The following is a 19,967-nucleotide window of genomic DNA, read 5'->3' on the forward strand; positions in this document are numbered from 1 at the left end:
TTGTTTCGAGTACATTTCATTGACGCGTGCCCAAATGCCGAGGTTCCGGGTGACCCGAGAACCGGGAGCACCAGGCCGGCCCCGTCAGGCTCCCCTGGACACTGATGTCCGGAAGTCCCCGGCGTCGTCCCAGCGCGAGGCCAACGGCAGCTGCTTGCTGCCCCCCCCAAAGCTGCACCCGCTGGGGAGGCGGACAGCAGGCAGACCTGAGCACCGCTCCAGGGGCCCGGGCGGGGTCGCGTGTGTCCTCAGTGCGGCCGCGGGGCCCTCCCACCCGTGGTTGCCGTGGCCTGGGGCCTGGGTCCTCCTGCAGTCCCAGGGCCAGCTGTGCGGCCCAGCCTCACTCCTGATGGCCCAGGCCCGGGGACGGTGACCAGTGCTGGCGCCCAGAGCAGCACACAAACGGGCAGACCCTGAAGGTGCAAAAGGTTTCAGCGCTGTTTCACGTTTTCCGTTGCCTTGGCCTCTGCGACACGTGTCCCATGACTTGCTGTCGGAGCACGGGGTCTGCACACGACGTTGTGACAGCTGGACTGTTTCTGTGGAGGCCGAAGAAAACAGTTCCCGCTTTCTTTCCTGCTGTCAAACTGTGGAGTTGAAACACGAAAAGGAGAATTTAAGGGACAGCGGCGATCCCTTCCTAAATAACACTTGCCCGAGTTAGCGAAAGCACAGCTGTAGGCCTGTCTGCTTTGATGCGTCCCACCACAGCCTGAGCCCTCGTCAGCGGAAGCTGGCTCTTCTGTTGGCTCTTATTCAGAGGTAGTTTCTCTGCAGTCCACGAGAGGCATCCAGAATTTTCTCGAGCCTCGGTGCACTGAGTCTGTTGGCAGTGGAGAAGAGATGCTTTTGTGTTAAGCTTCTTGAAGAGTAAACAGCAAAGTCAGTTTTGCCCTCACCTAGAAAACAACAGTCAGAAGTGGATGTGAAGGAAGGTGATTTTTATCCAAGTCTAACAAGGCCAAAGTAACGTCCTCAGATCAGAAACCCAGCTACAGAAGCTGCAGGACAGTTGGTACAATTCAACTCCGAGTATTTCCTGGCGTTTCCCCACTTTCCTCTTGTTGGCTCGGCAGGGGCACCCGTGAGGTCCGTGTGTCTGAGGCGAGGCACCTGGGCACCGTGGGCGCCCCCCCTTCCCCCCGCCCATCACAGGTCCTGGAAGAAGTTGCGCCCGCCCCTCCAGAAAGCACGCCTCAGCACAGTTCCCGGGGAGCGCGGTGTTCCCAGCCCCTCTGAGAGGCTCACGCGCTCACCAGCAAGTGGAAGTCTTGGTGAGACGCCTGGTGGAGAACCCGTCCCACGTTGCCCGGCCTGCCGGCGTCTCCTGCTCCGAGCAACGTCCTTAGGGCCAGGCCGGCCTTGGTCAGTGGGTCCCTCGTGTGACGGCGGCTGCCGCTCGCAGGACCTGGGGGCCCTGTGTCTGCAGGCACTGTTGGGGGGGAGCAGCTGTGCCCCCGTCAGCTCCTAAATCCTAAGGGGATGGGAATTATTCCCAGAAGGTTGACAGAAGTAACTAGAAATTTGGAGGAAAGGTAGGGCCTTAAACCAGTTTAATTTAACCCAGAAGTTAAAGGTTGGATCTGTAGGTAGCTCCTGTGACCCCGCTGACCTCCGAGAGCACAGGACGGTGGGCAGTAGCCGGAAACACCCTCCCTGAGAACGTTCCTCCCCCACAGCCCCGCAGTGACCCTGGGACCCGCATCGGCAGCTAGGCGAGGTGGCTGGGGTCACTCGCTGTGGTGCTCGGCCACTGGCCGACCTCCCAACTTGAACACTTTCTCACAGATAAAAATGTGAAACCCGGTCCTGTTTTGGGAAAGTCAGAGGTACTTTTCTTCATCCTTTTGCTAAGCATAACCAGAATCTCACAAACATCGTACACAGGACACGCGTGTGGAGATGTGAGAGGGAAGAGGAGGGCCTGGGGCAGCACCACCTGAGCCCCGGGGTCCTGCCGTCTGTGTGTCCCCCCCCCCCCCCGCCCCCGGGACGGACGAGCTGGCAGCTGGAGATGGCCCTGGTCCCGGGGATGAGGACCCCCAGGAGCCTGTGCTGCGGCCGAGGGACAGGAGGGGGCAGCCAGCCGGACAGGGAGGGTCCCTGCAGCAGCCCCCATGCCCCGTCCCTACCTCCCTGGCAGGCACGGTAACAAGCAGTCCTTGGGCGGCATCCGGGGTGGGCGGGGGTGGCACAGCTCCAGGAGACCCAGGCTGCATGGCACCTGAGCGTCCGGGTTTCAGGAGAAAATCAGTCGCCACACCAGGAACCAGGAAGGTTTCCGAGTGAGTCAGAGAGGTTGGATGCCAGCCCCGAGGAGCCCGGGTTAGGTGTGTCTGACGAGGGTGTGAAGCGGCTGTGCAAAAATACCGTAACGAGTAACGGGAGTGTTAGAACCAACAGAAAGACAAGACTCGGCCAAGACATAGAAAATGTGAAGCAGAACCAAATGGAAACGGACCAGAGCGCAGGGCCCACCGCCGGTCGGGACGAATGGCCCAGAGACCCGAGGCCTCCAAGACTCTGGCCTTGTGCCCCTGAAGCCCCGGAGGGAGGGAGGACAGAGGGCAGGGCTGAGGAGACAGAAAGGATGGCTGACAGCTCCCCACACATGGTCCATCCAGGGACATCCACACCAGGATGCTTCAGCCTGAGACTTCAGAAGACAAACTCCTGGGCAGCGGAGAGCTGGGGGGGCGCGGCCGAGGACAGCGGGTTCTCTGCAGAACCCGGTGGGAGGGATGGTGTCCGGGCACACAGCCGCCCAGCAACACTGCTCCCAGGGGAGAGGGTGCACAGGCAGGGCCAGCAGTCTGTTTGAAAAACGAAACCTTCCGCTACCGAATCCCCGAGCACTTACACTCCTGGGCTTACGACCCCAGGTGGCTCCTTTCAGAAATAAGCAACAGCTTGGTTTGACGCGAAGACCCGTGCAGTGAGTATTCATAGCACTTCTATTTGTGGCAGCCGGAAACGGGGAATGACCCCACTGTCCTCCCGTGACCGACAGGGCCGCGGAGGCAGGCACCCCCACCGGGAACACGGGGTGCCCGTGGCCGCAGTGGTGCCTGGAACAGCCTCCTGGGGGTCAGGCTGAGTGCGAGGCACGAGTGTGGCCTTGCGATGACAAAACTGTAGGGTGGGGGGCAGGTTAGCGGATGAGCGGGGGCAGGGGGGTGTGGGAGGGAGGGGCGTCGGGGGCCCCGCTGCTGCCGGTGGAGGTTCTGACCGCCGGCGCCCACACGACACCCGGGCCGCGAGACGGGGCTGCCACCGCCGGGCAAGCTGGGTGAAGCGCACGGGGGTTCTCTGTGATTTCCTACAACTGCCTGTGGGTCTGCAGAGACCTCAAAATACAAAGTGTAGAAAGAGAAAAGTGGACCTGTGTGAGCATTCGTTCCTTACGGGCTGTGTTATTTGGGGTGAGCATTAAGTCCCAGGAAGAAGCCGAGCCTGGCTTTGCTGTTCGGGATTTGGGGCGCCAGCCCCTGACCGCACAGCTGTGTTGACAGGGGTGCGCATTCCTCGCGCTAACCTGACTCCCTGTGGGTTTTAGGTATGCGACCATATACACCATGTTCCCGGTGTTCTCGCTGGTGCTGGACCAAGACGTGAAGCCGGAGACGGCGATGCTGTACCCGGAGCTGTACAAGGACCTCACCAAGGTACCGCCCCGCGGCCGCGCCTCCCGGGACCAGCACGCCCGCTCCTGGTGTTCCGGCTGAGCACCTGCTGTGAGGACGTGTGCCAGCCATGACGCGTTTCCAGGCAGGCTCTAAACAGTCTCTTCTCCATTCTTCCGCATGTTTTTCACTTTTCCTAGTTGTTGTTAACATTTTCCTTTTGACTTAAACGTCAGAAAGGGAAAACCGTTTTCTCAGATGTTTGCAGTCAAGCTCTGTCGTGGTGCGTACGAACAGTTACAATCGCAAAGAGGCTCTGAAGCGTTGGGGGGACTTTGGGCAGCTCGGCAGATGGACCCGGGTCACCCAGTGGCCGGTGCGCCCTCGTTGCCTGTTCCTGCGGGAAGGACGCTTACTGGCAGGACTGACTTCCCGTCCGCTCGCTGCCGCGTCCCAACACTGTGCACGTCAGAGTCCCGTCTGAGATGCGATGGACAGTGTGTCCCTGTCCCCAGGACCCAGGGCTGTGGTCACAAGGATGCTGCGGAGGAAAAGTCCACCCCCAGAAAACACCACTCCCTGAAAGTGTGCAGTACGTACATTTATTTGGCCCCAAACTGCGCTCTGTTCAGGTTGAAGTATTCCCGAACGAAGCTTCGGTGTGTCGTGTTTTTTTATGAGACCATGTTTTCATAACGTGGAAAACAGGAACAGCCCCCAGCTCTCCAGGCACAAGTGACAGTGACCTTGGGGTTTTCCAGAAGGCTAGTCTCCTGAAGGAACACTGAGAACAAAACCCACTAACCCCAGTTAAACCCAGGTTTACAATTGCCAACCTGAAACCACCAAGCCAGATCTTTAAGACCACAGCCGTACGCAGAAGGAATTTGCTGGTGTTAGCACAGACTCCGTTCGGCTGACTGTTGACCCCTCGGAGAGCGCTGGCCCCTTAATGTTAATTAAAGGACATCTATCTCTGGGCGTGGTGGGTTTCTTACGGAGTTGGAGCAAAGGAGATCTAAGGTTCTTGGAAAAAAATACAGAGTGCTCACATTACTTTCGTAGTCAGGACAAAAATAAAGCTAGTGCGTCAGTATCGTGTAAAATAAAATATCAGTCATTACATTCAAGAACATTTAATTTGGTAATAAAATGCAAACATAAAATATATACGTCGAGCACTAGTATCTTGATGGCAATATTATCGTGAATTACAAGGAAAACTGGTTTATTTTAAAACGGCAAAACCGTTATCATTCAGTAAAGCGGTACAGGATCAAAGATCCAAAAACTACAGGAAGCTTTTGTGAGTAATTAGAATTTTATTAGATCGTGTGTTTCCTTATTTTCATAAACTCCAGAAACGTTTACTTAAATGCCGCGTCACACGCCTGAGGCGGAAGCAAGCTTCTCATGTAAGAACGAAACTCCATGAGCTACTCTGAAACCACGGGCAGTTGGTGGCCCAGCCGCCCATGGCCATTACAGGTGGGCCGGGGGGCGTGGCCAGACCATGAAGGACTCAGAGAGCGCAGTCATTACCAGCCGGACGGGGTTGCTCACGGTTGTTCAGGATGTCAAATGCGGATGCCCTAAGTTACCTAGTAACCAGAATATGTTTACAGGGTCACAGGTGGCCACAAATCCGTAAGCTCCCCCATTAGCGGATGCGTTTAAACACAAGGGGACTCAGGAAACGATGTTCAGTTCTGACTGAGTTGGATCTCGTTAAGGTACTAGTTTTTCATTTTTGTTAAGGTGACCAGTTTAGAATATTTCGGTATCCTAAAGTCCGGACATCGTTCCTATGTTATTTTGGCAAGAATTCAGCCACTTATCTTCCCGAAGCATCTTTTCCCTGAGATCTAAAATCTGTTCCTTTTGTGTTTATGGTGTATCTTTGTAAATCTGAGAGCCTTCAAATCCTTTGAAAATGAGGTAGCCTTAAAGTACTCAACCACCTAACTTGATAACAGTTGAGTCGTGTTTTCTTACTGAAGCCAGGGAGATATTTTGAAGCTTCACGTTGCTTCGTAACACTTTGCGGATGACTCAGGAGGCCGGTGGGCCGGCCGGCCGTGGGCAGGCGTGGAGTCGCGGCCACTGGAGGTAGCCGGCTGGGCTCGCAAAGACACACGAAGCCATCACTGGTCCCAGGAAGCCACGTGCAGTCAGGAGAGAAAACAGAAACTCAGAATAAGTTAAACGACACACCGCACAGGACGGCAGCGCGAAACGAGCCACAGACAGATGTGAGCCGTCGTCTGCCGCGCTACACGTCCAGCCCATTTTGAGCCCGAGGTCACGATAAATTTCTCAAATACTTTCAGAGGAAATCGAGGGAAGCAGAGTACGGATCCCTTGCAAAACAGACAGGAAATCCTATGCTTGAAAAGAAAATGCCCTGTTTTTCATACTTCCTTGATAACCAGTCTTTTTGTTCCCGGAGTGTGAAGGATAAAGCGTTCTCCCCTGACTGACTTATCCTAACGGGGTCGGCCAGCCTGAATATCAACGTCCGCCCTGCTCTGCCTGCAGAGCCTAAGCCCTACCTGGAGTCGGTACCTGTCCAGTAATTGTGTCAACGACGGGGTGAAGGACTCCCAACGAAGAGGCCGCCTTCCCTTCTCCTTCCTAAATCCGTATTGTGTTCCTGGCGCAAAGTGCAGTAATGTTTTGGTGTTCCTCTTTTAAAGGCCGGACTCCGCTCTGAACGCCCACACTTTACTCAAGAGGAACAGCCACTTGCACTGTCCCGGGCGCGGCCGGTGCGTCAGGGGCCCCGCGCACTCCCCCCTCTCCCAACTCTGCAGATGGCTCGATTTATCCCAGACGGTCTGTGGCCTCGTAGGAAAGGCCACGTGAGCCGAGATCAGGGGTCAGGACTAGTAAGGTGACCCAGGCTCAGCTCAGCCAGCCCCCATGGTCCTAAAATATCTCAGACCTGTAGCTGTGAAGTCTGAGTCCCAACACATTGTTCTGTGTATTCATGATAAATAACCTGCTAACCGTGGAGGCATCTGGGTTATGGCTGCACTAATTGTCAAGGATTGAAGTCGGTAATACCATACAGTCCTTCATAAACAACCTTGACACCGTTAGACGCTCAACTGTTAGGATTACTTCACTATTTTCTTACTTTCTGTTGAATATTCTCAAGATGGCTTTAGCTCTGAAATGTATGTATTCTTCCATAATTTAGAAATAATAGTGACAAGGCAAGAAAAGGAAACTAAAGACAGAAATCAGGGAGGATCCTTTTGCAGATGAAGTAATCATCTCTGGAAAATCCCGAAGCATCCCCAAAACCCTTCTAGACTAGTAAGGTTAGTTACCTAGTAGTAACTAACTACTAGTTACTAGTAGTTAGTTAACTAATAGTAGAAAAATATATTTAATAAGAAAGAAAAAATATATTTAAAATAGATTTTAAAATATTTAAAAATATATTTAAAGTATATTTTAAAATGTTTAAGAATCTACTTAAAAATATATTTAATCATTTGTAATTCTGTATATTAGCAATAAACAGTTGAAATCTGAGAAAAGTTTTTAAACTGCGTTTGCAGTGACATAAAGTAAAGTTGGCTTAATGACGAAACGTGTGTGGGGTGTGGATGCTGGAGGCTGTAGGGTGTGAGAGAGGTCTTTAAAGGTCCAAAAGAGAGGTGCCTGGGGGGCTCAGCCAATTGAGCATCTGACTTGTTGATTTCAGCTCAGGTCATGATCCCAGGCTGTGCTGACAGCACAGAGCCTGCTTGGGATCCTCTCTCCTGCCCTTATGCTCCCCATCTCAAATTTAAAAATTAATAAATAAAAATGCAAAAGAACATTTGTGACTGGAAGGCAGCGTGGCCAAAAGCTGACAAGCTGATTCCAAAATTAAAACGTTTTTACAAAGGGGAACAAGGTTGGAAGACTCAACTGTACCCGATTTCAAGACTTTCTATTCGGTAGTAACCAATCCACCAGATTATCGGCAGAGGACAGACACGTGGGCCAGCGGGGTCGACAGCCCGGAGGGAGAGCCACCGTGTCACAGCTGATCTTTGACAAGCGTGAAGGGAAATCCAAAGGAGAGGGGTCATCTTGTCAACTGATGTTGTCGGAACCACTGGCAGAGATGGAGCCTCCACCCACTCCTCACATTTTGGGGGAAACCCACTCAAGATGAGTCCTAGACTTTAATACTGTTAGCCTTCCGGAAGAAAATGGGGAAGAACCACGTGCGTGACCTTGGGGTAGGCATAGTTCTTAGATATGGGGCCAGATGCATGATTCAGAAAGGAAAAACTTGGCAAGTTAGACTTTATCATAATTGAGAACTTTAGTTCTGTGAATGACACTGTTAACAAAATGAAAGGGCCAGCTACAGATGGGGAAAATACTTGCAAATCATGCAAGACAGAGGACTTGTATCCAAAATACAGTAAAACCTTGGTCTCAGCATAATTCGTTTCGGAAACATGCCTGTAATCCAAAGCATTTGTGTATCAAAGCGAATCTCCCCACGAGAAATAATGGAAAGTCAGATGATTCATTCCACAACCCGAAGATTCATATAAAAAATTATTATAATACTGTGATGTAAGGTAATAAGGAAAATACAAAATACAAAATAGAAAAATAAATTGACCTGCACTTACCTTTGAAAACCTTTGTGGCTGGTGTGAGGGAGACAGGAGAGAGGAGGGTTACTGTGTAGGACGACTTTCACTACCACTAATGGAATCACTGCTATCTGTTGACTCGATGGAATCTTTCTCTGCGTGGGGGCCATTGTATACACTCGCCCGGATCACGACTACGGTGCAGTATTAATAAACTCTCGTCATAGACTGTATGTAATGTAACTGGCAGTAAGGCAGCAGAGGAGAGGGTCTGTATCTGCAGGCAGCCTGACCTAGAAGGAAGCAAAGGACTGTCCGTAGGTGCTTGGCACACGAGTGCCAGTTGTGGGCACCTTCCAACGTCCAGAAAACTCACTGATTTCTGCCAAACACCGAGGCCTGAGACCCAGCATCCAAGCATATGAGACGATCACCCACAGTCCCGCAGAGAGAGAGAGAGAGGAACCCTTGGCTCAGTTGTGATCATGTGACGTTCTGCATCATATTCTACTCCCAGCAAGACATCGCTCATGTATCAAGTTAAAATTTGTTAGAAATGTTTGATCGTCTTTCGGGACACTAGCAGGACAAGTTCCTCGCCACCCAAGGTTTTATCTTGGATAAATATAAAGAACCCTCAAAACTCAAAAAGAAGGCCACCCAATTTTTTAAACAGGCAAAAGACGAACTGACGTGACACCCAAGGTCACGACATGCAGGTGGCGAGTGAGCGTATGTGAAACTCCCACCACCACCCACTGTTGCTGGGGGGCCGGCGACGACCCCCCAGGCAGGCAGGTCCAGAGCGTCGGCTGCAGCGCGGGCTCTCCCACGGCTGACGGAACACAGGATAGCACAGCCGCCCAGACGGAGCGTGGCTTGGAGTCTCTTGTGAAGTTAGACACGCACTGAGCACGGGAGGCAGCAGTCCTACTCCTGGGCCTTCACCAGAGAGAGATGAAGACTCGTGTTCACACGGAATCCTGTAGATAAATGATTACGGGAGCTTTGCCATAATTGCCCAAAACTGCAGACACGCACTGGGATAGTGTTCAGCAGTGAGAAGAAAAACCATCAATCCAGCAACACGGACGAGTCTTGAATGCGTTTTGCTACACAAAAGAAGTCAGGCTCAAAAGTCCGTAAGATCCCATTCGCCTGCCAGCCTGGGAAATGCAGAGTGATGGGGACAGAGGACAGGGGGGTGGCTGCCCAGGGTCCAGGTAGGGAGGCTGAGAAGGGCAGCTGGGGGCAGCTGAGCTGATACGGTGTGGCCCCTTGTGATCCCTCGGTCTCAAACCACATGACCTTCAGGTGGATTAACCTTTCCCAAAATTTGCTTGATTTTATTTTTTACAGTTTGGGTTGGTGTCTAATAGAAAAGTACTTTCGGGTCTTTAAGATTTCATATTGAAATATTGAAATATTTAAATATAGTAACAAGCATTTATTCAGTACTCAGTAGTTCTGGCTTTATGCTTGCTGTCTTCTATCCGCATGAGTATGTGCCATGATCATCTGTATTCACTTGGAGGAAACCTCTCATCCCGAGGTTAGCTATGTGCCCTGGGGCGTCCCAGGCAGGACTCAAACCCGGGGCGGCCGGTCCTGAGCGGTGTCTGCCTGTTTGCCCGGACAGAGCTCCTGCTGAAGGAGTATCCCGTGCGTGTGTGAGGCAGGGGTGTGAAGAGCTCCACCAGTCAGTGGCAGACACGTTCTTCCTCTCCCAGAACCGAAGGAAAGGCGTGTGTGGGCCCACGAGAGCCGCTGGACGAGTGGAATGGAATTGTGTTCGTGCACGGCACACTTGTACCCCCGAGTACGGCGAGACTCTTGCTTTCGTCTTCCAGAGCCATTAACAAGCATCACATCTAGAAGCTAGTGGTTTATGCATGTTTTTCAGGTTTTTTCTCCAATTTATTGTATCGACAGTTCTTATGCCCATCTTGTAGCGTTTTGCCCTAGGAACCTACAGCCTGCTTGGATACAGGAGCTCCGCGCACACTGATACGTTCTCTTTAACAGACACCGTGTGATGATTTTGTCGCTTCTGATACAAGAAACAACACAGATACCCCTTTGTGTCTTTCACTATATAAACTGATTATCGTGTCACATACATAACGTTGAACAGATGTCAGCAAATCTGGCTACAGACTAAATCTGTTAGTTTTACATCAAAAAATTTAAGTTCTCTTTTCAAATACTCAGATAAAATCGGCCATGTGCTTAATGACATGTGCATTTTGTTGAGGATCAAACACCTGTTGGCGTCCAGTCAGAGAAGTGTGCTTGGGAAATCGGCACTGAAAGGACCTGTGTGACACAGGTTAACGTTCTCCGCCTTTTTTAAATCAGCATTGCCTTTCAAAAACACCTGTTCGGGGCGCCTGGGTGGCTCAGTTGGTTGAGCGTCCGACTTCGGCTCGGGTCACGATCTCACTGTCCGTGGGTTCGAGCCCCGCATCGGGCTCTGTGCTGACAGCTCAGAGCCTGGAGCCTGTTTCGGATTCTGTGTCTCCCTCTCTCTCTGCCCCTCCCCCATTCATGCTCTGTCTCTGTCTGTCTCAAAAATAAATAAATGTTAAAAAAAAAAAATTAAAAAAAAAGAAACACCTGTTGTATTTGAACCTTACTTTTCACACGTACGTATGCTAAGGACTCGGGTTTGGCGTGTAACTCAGGAAGATGCTGGAGTGGCCACACGTGTCTCACGGCATGCGTCTCTTCTGTGAAGTTGTCACCTGACTAGGTGATCACGGCTCGGATGCAGACTGCTCTGCAGGTCGTCATGGAAATGCCCCCCTCCATCTCCCATATTCCTTTGCTGGCATCTGACGGCACTTCGACTCGGAGACCACCCACCTCCCCGGGCAGGGGGACCCTGGTCACAGACACAGCTTCGGACTCTGGTCATTTGCAGTTGACTCTTGAACCTTGGGGGGGTCAGGGGCACGGACACTGTGTACAGTCAGAAATCTGCAGATCACTTTCGACTGCCCGACACGTAACTGCCAACAGCCTGCTGCTGACCAGAATCCTCACTCGTCACGTAAACCTTTGATTAACGTGGGCTTTGAATATCACGTGTTATATACATCACACACATCACAATAAAGTAGGCTGGAGAAAAAAACGTTAAGAAAATTACAAGGAGGGGCACCTGGGTGGTTAAGTTGATTGAGCATCTGACTCTTGGTTTTGGCTCAGATCATGATCTGTTTGTGGGTTTGAGCCCCGCATGGGGCTCTGTGCTGACAGCTTGGATTCTCTCTCTCTCTCTCTCTCTCTCTCTCTCTCTGCTCCTCCCTAGTGTTCTCTCTCTCTCTCTCTCTCCCTGAAAATAAACTTAAAAAAAATCATAAGGACAAGAAAATACATTTTCACTACCATATTTATTTAAAGAAGAACCCTCACAGTTCAAACCCATGTCAAGGGTCAGATGTACACATCAGCACAGCTAACCTGCAACGTGGACTTACGGAAAGCCCCAGACTCTCTGTGTCTCTGCATCTGTAAATGGGGACGATGTCTGCCCGTCTCACCACAACGCTGCATGGATGAGAACGTTGAAGCAGCGGTGTGGAAGAAAGGCAGTGGTCTGTGAGCACGCGCATCTATCTGGTGGTGGCCCCGAGGGGCTCTGTCCGAGTGTCTGTCATTCTCACGGCCTTGTCTAAGGAGCATTGCCTGGGAGCAGCCCTTAGCGCCAGCAGGTCAGTGCGGTTGGTTAATGGCCGAGTCTTCCCTCTTGGGTGTACATGTCTTCGGGACGGAAGTCAGGCAAGGCCGCAGGCCGTGCTCCACCATCCTGGACGCATCCCGAACAGCCCGGGCTAAGTTGCGAAAGTGAAGGTGGCTGTACGAAAACCACTCTGTCTGTCACTCTTGGACTCGTTTCCAGAAAGGATCTCAGGGTTCATAAGCTCCAACTTGAGCAGAGGTAGACCGTCCGTTTTTATCTGGAGAAACTAAAAAATAAACATGGAGATGTTTGTTCGGAAGAAGTAAGGGCGTAAATGAAGTTGTTTTTACGACAAAGTCTTCATCTGCTAGTGCATTTAAGCGTTTGCTTACGCACATCCACTCCTGGGAAGCCAACGAGCGTGTGGCTGCAGGTCACCAGAGGTCAAACGAGACATGGCTGCATGCCACAGGGGCACGCGGGGGGCGCAGGCAGGCTGTGGGGGGCGGGGGGTTGGGCCTCGGGGCCTTTTAGCATTTGTGCTCATTCCTGGCTGTTTGAAAAGCTGTGTGTCACGCGTGTTCTGCTCCATTAACTAAGATATTCCACTGTTTACCCCTAGGGGAGATCCTTGTCTTTCAAGACCTTCCTCGTCTGGGTTTTGATCAGCATTTACCAAGGTAAGACGGGCCTGTCTCTCCGGGACTGACGCGTCGTGTCTTCTAGCAACGCCGTTCTCACCCCTCGATTCAATTCCAGAAGGCCACAGCTCCATCAGCAGCCCCGGACCCCTGCACGCCGCAGTGTGGCCTGATGTTTTGACTGGCGTGCGTCACCTAAAAACTGACCTGTTTTTAATGAACTGTTAACCCAGGAACATCTCCACACGCACCTACACATTGTGTGCCCCACGCAGTGGTTTCCCTTCAAGGGTGAGAAACCTCACTTGGGTGGACAGGAGCCAGCAGCCACCTGGGCTGGGTGCTCCCGATAAAGGGGAGGTCGCGGACAGTCAAGTAACCCCGCGTGCGTTCCCTCGAGAGCAGAACTGCTGGGGGGAGAGGCGACGCGGCCTTTCCTCCAGGTTGTAAACGGTTCCTGTGCCTCCGCTTGGGGCCACGTCTTGTTTTATCCGTAATCCGGAGTTTCCGTAAATCGTCAGTCAGCGCGACGTGTGGGGTGCACGCAGTCCCGTATTTTAAGTGTGACTCTTGTCAGGTGCTGCTTCTGTGACGTCGCCCCGCCGGCTTGCACGGCGCTCGTTTCGCACCCTGATCGCAGCCGCGTGTCCCCTGCTTGTGTGTTCCAGGTGGCATCCTCATGTACGGGGCCCTGCTCCTGTTCGAGTCCGAGTTTGTGCACGTGCTGGCCATCTCCTTCACGGCGCTCATCCTCACGGAGCTCCTGATGGTGGCCCTGACCATCAGGACGTGGCACTGGCTGATGGCGGTGGCCGAGGTCCTCAGCCTGGGCTGCTACGTGGCCTCGCTGGCTTTTCTGAATGAGTATTTTGGTAAGTTGCCTTGGAAATCTGGTTTGTTCAAAGTGTTTTTGAACATTTTTTATTGTTGCTTCTTACCACGTCGTCTTAAACCACAGATCACGGTAAAACCCACGTCAGAACACTTCACGACAGAAAAAGCTTGTTTTCGTGGAAAGATTAAAGTCCTTGTCATAATTTGAAAAATTCAGATCGTCAGCACGCTGGCTTCTGAAAAGACACTGAAGATGACCGTTTCCATAAGTCTCCACGGTTTGTCCCTCTTCCCAGGGGACGGGCGGGCTTGCCCCCGACACGGAGGCCACAGGGCCCCACGGCGGCGGCACGAAGCGCCGTGGGCACTGTAATGGGGTCACTGGGCATGCTCACCCCCACTCCGCTGTCCCTGGCCTAGCGACCTTGACAGGGTGGCCTCACGGAACCTGTCCCCACACGTGGCTGCTGGTCCACACTCAGACTGTGGCTCCGGTTGCCACCAGGCTGGTCCTGGTCACCCTGCCGTACAGATCGGAGGGAGAGTGGGCCAGAGTCGCCCTCACCTGCCACCTGATGCCACCTGCCCAGGACCCGCCCGACTGCCTCAAAGCGCTTCCCTCGGGAGGGACTCCTGCCCGGAGAAGCCCCACGCGGTCCCTTCGTCACGTTGTCCTCACCACACAGCAGCTCCTCCCTCCCTGTTGCCAGTCTCGGGCCTTTCCAGCCGGAGGTGGACGCCCAGTGGCCAGTTCTGTTGGGCGCCGTCCTGGAAGGGATTGATGTGGCCTTGGGACTGCAGGGATTTTAGAACTAGGGCAGCGAGAAGACAGGATATGGTCAGATGAGCCCAGAGATGATGTTTGTCCTTCGGGCATCACCGTCAGGTGCTCGGGCCTCCCCCCCACCCCGAGCCCCGGCCCCCGCAGGGTGGAAACGGTTCTTGGGTCCACACTGCACGTCAGAAACTCAGCTCAGTGACTGCTTTCCCGATCTGATGTGGAACTTCCCAGGGGACTTTGAGAAAAGGGAAGACTGCGTCGTGTCCCTGGTGGTTTCGTCAGCGCCAATAACCCAGCAAAAGATGCTGCCTGCTCGTACCCGCTGTCGCTGTGCAAAGCCACTCAGTCGCACTCTCGTGTGACCAGTGCAGAGGACTTCCCAGCACCTCCCCCCCCCCCCAGAGCAGCAGAACTGGGGTCGCCTCAGGGCCTTGTGACATCAGCCTGTGGCCGGCCTCCCAGCAACCAGTAAACCCGAACGGCCTCCAGACAGCCCCTCTTGTGACCATGGTCTGTGCAGGCCAGCCCTTCCTTTAAGTTCACTCACTGAGGATTCAGTTCTGTCACCTGCCCCACGCGGCTGGACGCCCAGCCTGACGGGCGCCTGACACACCCCACAGAGGTTCCCAGCAGCGCATCGTGGCTCCGGTGAGCGGAGAGCAGACAGCTGGGGAGAAGCCCTGACAGACAGATAGCCGCAGCCCCGGAGGGGGGCACAAACCTCAGAATGAGAGGAGCTATGTCCGGTGGCCCAGAACAGGGCGGGGGGAGTAGCGTGATAACAGAGACGTCGCAGGAGTGGAAGATACGACCAAGGAGCCCTCCCCGAAGGTGAGCAAAGAGGCGGAGAGAGAGTTCGTGGGGTGGAAACCAGGAGGAGCACAGGTCCCTGCCCTCGACCACCGGGATTCCCAGGAAGAGAACACACAGCATGGGAATGAGTTCGGAAACAGCACAAGAAAAAGCCAGATCCGAAGTCCCTGTGTCTGCGGGGACAAGACGGGATGCACACCGGACCCACCCTCCTCGGAAGCTCCAGACGCCCCCGAGGATGGGAAGTCCCCACGGCTCCGAGGGAGAGGCCAAAGCAGCCTCTGCGGGCGGTCAGGAGCGTGAGCGTGCCCTGCAGAGGCGTCCGGGTAGTATGAGTCGCTGCCCCAGGTTCCGAGGGCAGCGTGCACAGCTGAGCGGGAGAGCGGCTCCGGCCTGGCCACGGGGAGAGGAGGGGACGGTGCGGACGGACACGCACGCTCCGTGAAAGCCACTTCTGGGAGCACTGTCCGAGGCCGCCGGCCGACGGAGGCTGATTCCCGGGCCCGGCCCGTCTGCAGGAGAGCCGGGGGCTTCCGGAAGGTCTCCGTGTTGCGTGGCCTCTTTGGGGGCAGGTCACGGTCCTGGCAAGGGCTGTGCTCTGGGGCAGCACCAAGGCGTCGAGGGCACCGCCGGGCCCGGGTCCAGGCTGGCCTGCGCGACTCCAGCCAGCGCCTGCCACCCGGGGCGCGTGATGAGGCCACGTGCCGTGGGCGCACCGCTCCTGTGGCTTCACGGGGCATCGGGCAACTTGCTGCCTGGGCAGGTGCAGGACCCCGCGGGAGGGAGCTTCACGGTGAGGGGCGCGGGGCGTGGGAGTCACTCGGGTGAGTGCCTCCGAGAGCCAGCGTCTTGCCGTTGGTGCATGTGGGGTTGCGGCAGGCGGGAGGAGGTGAGAAGGTAGAGTGCCGCGTGGCCCTGGGGATGAGGGCGGGAGGACGGCCCTGGAGTCTACATGGCTTGCCCCCCTTCAGATGCTGGCGGGCCCTCCCTGATGAGCCGTCGGGTCAGAGCATCGCCTGTCAGTATGTCGACGTGTGTCAGAAAATTCGTCTTGAGGCAGAAGCCTTGGTCCCTGAAAATCAAAACGGCGACGTTTTTTCTGTGAGTAAGCAGCGTTCCAGGCCACACCATGAGCCTTTGGGGCAAAGTTGTGTTCACCAGGAGAGAAAGAGAAGAGCCTCAAACTGCTGTGGAAGAGTACGACACAGGCACAGTTGTCTGGGGTGAGGACTGATGGTCACGCACAGCAGCCCCTCCCGGAAGCACGTCTGTCCTTCGTGTCAGGACCGGTCACCAGCGACCTTCGTGTCAGGTGCGGGACCTTCCAGTAGGCGTGTGCACACGGCACCTGGGGAAGCGCCACACACAGCGGGTTTTGCCTTTGAGACTAAATCCCCCGGAACCTTGAGGTCTGGATCCTATAGGGAATGTTGGGGGATGCGCCTTAAAGTTGCAGTAAGTTGGGGCGCGTGGGGGCTCAGTCGGTCGATCGTCCGACCCTTGATTTCGACTCAGATCGTGATCTCACAGTTCATGGGATCCAGCCCCACCGTCCTGACAGTGCGGTGCTTGCTGGGGATTCTCTCTGTCCCTCTCTCTCTGCCCCTGCCCTGTTCGCACTGGCTCGCTCCCTCAAAATTAGAAAATAAACATTTAAAAAATGAGTAAGTTGCCATGAGTCAGTTATTGTCTTTCGGTTATGGTTTAAAACATCTTACGGGGCGCCTAGTGGCTCAGCCGGTTGGCCTTCTGACTCCTGATTTCAGCTCAGGTCATGATCCCAGGCCGTGGGTTGGAGGCCCGCATCGGGCTCCTCACTGGCCGTGGAGCCTGCTTGCAACTCTCTCTCTCTCTCTCTCTCTCTCTCTCTCTCTCTCTGTCTCTCTCTCTCTGTCCCCCCCCATCTCCCCCTCCCTCTCTCCCTCCCCCCCTCCCTCCCTTCCTCCCTCTCTGCCTCTCTCCCCTGCTCACGCTTGTTCTAAATAAATAAGTAAACTTTACAAAAAAGCAACACTGTATGCCAACACGACAGGCAGGAACACGAAAGCAGTGAAACCACAATTACAGATGCATTTCCCATGGTCACGTTTACCACTGGCAGCTTGCGAGGTCCTGCTACCCCCTTCGCCTCTCCTCTGTCGTCCCCGTTCCTGGCCTGTTTTCAGACAGGTGCAGGCAGAGTGTCTCCGGAGCTTTCTTAGCTGATGTTCTTGTTTCTTTCACAAGGACACAAATTTAGCAGAAGAGTTGGAGACAGGCAGTGATGACCAGTCTCCCCCAGTTTCTCGCTGACTCTCCTTGTGCCACAGGTTGGCATTGGGCTGTTCCCCGCTGAGGTTCCCCCACCTCTGCTGGGTGAGGGCAGGTGCCCAGGCCTCTGCATCTGCTGCTGAGAATCGCGTCCGTCAGGGCGCCGTGCATCCCTCCCTGCGGCTGGTTTTGCTTTTCTGTCTTTAGTGGTTGAGGCCCTGGAAAACACTGGCAGGGTTTTTCAAAGCACGGTTAAATCCAGACCATATCCAACCGTCTGCGGGCTCGGCCCTGGCTTCGACGCGTGTGGAATCCGTGAGTCCTGCCAGGGCGAGAACGAGCACTGAGTGTGGGCTCCCGCACGCGCCCTTCCCAGGACGCATCCGGGCAGCCCGGCTTTCTCCGCCTGGGCGGAAAGGCGAGCCTGCGGGCCCCTCGGGCTGACGGCCCCACCCGCCAACACAGAGGTCGCGGTGCGCAGGGTCACCTCCCAGACCGGGTACGACAGACCGCGCCGAGCCTCCACCCGCCGGAGGGCATTTGGGGACGTCATACTGGGTCTCTAAGATCTGGCTTCCGTTTCTTCTGCTGAAAGAGCCCATCACGCCAGGTGCGCGGGCCCGTCTCTAGCGTCTGCGGGGACGCGCCACGGCCGCGGGTCTGCGGCTTCGGGCCGCCTCTTCAACCTGTTCCTGCCTCTTCCCTACAGATGTTGCCTTCATCACGACCGTGACCTTCGTGTGGAAAGTGTCGGCCATCACCATGGTCAGCTGTCTGCCGCTGTACGTCCTCAAGTACTTGAAGCGGAAGCTGTCTCCCCCCAGCTACACCAAGCTCACGTCCTAGGCCGGCCACAGCGGCAGCTCGGGGGCCGTGCGGGGCTGCGGGGAGGTCGGGAAGGGACGAGCCCGAGGGCCCGGAGCCCCCGCCGCCTGGACGTTCCCGGCCCGCGTGGCGAGTCGCGCTCACTGTTGCTCACGACTGCGTTTCCGTGTCAAACCACTCGCGTTTCTTTTGAAAAGAAGCCCTACTTCTCTCACTGTTACTGTAAAGCATTCATCTGACTCTCGTGTTCTGAGAATTAAAATGAGTTTATTTAGCATTTGGCCATTTCCTAACATTCAGATTCTCTCTCCGATGTCACGGTAGAGAAAGCCCCTTCCGCTCAACCAGAATAAAGTCTAGACGCCAAACGCTGGTGTCTGTGTTTGCTGCCGATGCCTCCCCGCCGGTCACACTTCCCCCGCGGGGACTCGAGTTCCCAGCGTGAAGGGCCGCGTCTCCACACGCGCTGCGGCCAAGGCGGAAGAGGGGCCGCCACCAGCGACGTGCGCTCGAGGGCGTCGCCGCTGAGTGAACCCGCTTCTAACGGGGAAACCCCCGTGCCGGGTCTGGAAGTGGACCCCGGCGGTCCTGTGCGCGCACAGCGCTGCCTCGCCCGCCCCGTCCCCGCTGGTCCCGGCGCTGGGGTCGTAAGCGCGCACACGCACCCGACAGCGTCCTGCTAGAAGCAGCCCGTGTGTTTCCGGCTGCCATTAGGGTTTCGTGCGCCCACGCAGCTGTGTTCGTCCAATGGGGCGTTTTTCCAGCCGCAGAGGTGGCCCCCACCACTCTGTGGAGCACCCTGGGTGTCACTGGTGACCCCCGACCCCCTGCCCGTCACCAGGAGCGTACTGGGGGGTTCCGAGCGGTGGGCTCTTGGCTGGAAGGGCAGCTCCTCCCTGTGTCCCGAGGCCGGGTGCCTCCCGTGCCAGGTGGTTCCGGTCTGTTCTCACCCTTCAGCTCGGCCTCCCCCCGCAGGTGGCCCGTCCCCCAGTCACCACGGGGTCATCAGCCACCGGTGGAGCCGCACACCGTGTCCTCGGGCACCACCCACCGACCCGGCGTCCCTGCGGTGTCCTCCCAAAGCGGAAAAGCAGCAGCTGTGAGGAAGGAGCGCGGGCAGGAAGCTGCTTCGGGGCGGGGGGGGGGGGTGGCCAAGCGCTGGGGTCCCCGCTGCCGGCCCGACGTCGCCATCTCCGGCCGCGGAGCCGGCCCCGCGCGCTGTGGGCTCAGGTCCTGAGGCCACCGCGCACGCAGCCTGTGGCGGGGACGGGAGCACACCCTGAACTTGGGGCATCACAGAAATCTCAGCCCGTCCACAGCCGACGGCCTGTGGGACACGCAGGATGTCCCAGAGCAAATGGGGGGTCCGCCTCGGAATTGCTTGGTTCCGACATAATGAGTTGTGAGCGACCAGAAACCTGAGAAACCAGGAAGCGCTGGGAATGGTTCTGCAGAGTGATGTAAAGATCCAGAGGGACGCCTGGGTGCCTCAGTCGGCTGAGCGTCCGACTCTGGGTTTCGGCTCAGGCCATGGTCTCTCACGATTCGTGGCATCGAGCCCTGAATCGGGTTCTGCACAGACAGCACGGAGCCTGCTTCGGATTCTCTGTCTCCCCCCCCCCCCCCGCCCCTCCCCCACTCACACTCTCCCTCTAAAAATTTTTAAAATAAAAATAATGAAAATTAAAAAATACAGAAACTTCTCCAAGCCATGGGGTCTTAGCTGGACTCTGACTAAGCAGACGGAGCTCGACCTGAGTCCTGAGAAATGAAGGTGCATTACGTCCGAATTAGACTCCGAGCTCAGGTGTGTTTTCATCTGCGAAGGGGGAGCGATCTCTGCCACCAGGGCTGAGTGACGGGACAGTGGCAATAACAGAAGCTCTCCGTGGGCGGCTGGCGCAC

The 19,967-nt window shown here is 55.3% G+C and overlaps 1 protein-coding gene across 9 annotated transcripts in view; it reads left to right on the forward strand.

Annotated features, from left to right (window-relative positions):
* Nucleotides 1–18,336, forward strand: part of ATP9B (ATPase phospholipid transporting 9B (putative)) — a 249,489-nt gene extending 231,153 nt beyond the window's left edge. For all 9 annotated transcript variants that reach the window (XM_042909654.1, XM_042909656.1, XM_042909655.1 and 6 more), the window contains 4 exons: nucleotides 3,557–3,665; nucleotides 12,541–12,598; nucleotides 13,228–13,431; nucleotides 17,947–18,336. In XM_042909654.1, the coding sequence (XP_042765588.1) occupies nucleotides 3,557–3,665; nucleotides 12,541–12,598; nucleotides 13,228–13,431; nucleotides 17,947–18,083 (508 nt within the window). In that variant the 3' untranslated portion in view covers nucleotides 18,084–18,336. The remainder of the gene's footprint in view (nucleotides 1–3,556; nucleotides 3,666–12,540; nucleotides 12,599–13,227; nucleotides 13,432–17,946) is intronic.
* Nucleotides 18,337–19,967: the final 1,631 nt, after the last annotated feature.

Source organism: Panthera leo, chromosome D3, assembly GCF_018350215.1.
Source record: "Panthera leo isolate Ple1 chromosome D3, P.leo_Ple1_pat1.1, whole genome shotgun sequence".
NCBI classification, from domain to species: Eukaryota; Metazoa; Chordata; class Mammalia; order Carnivora; family Felidae; genus Panthera; species Panthera leo.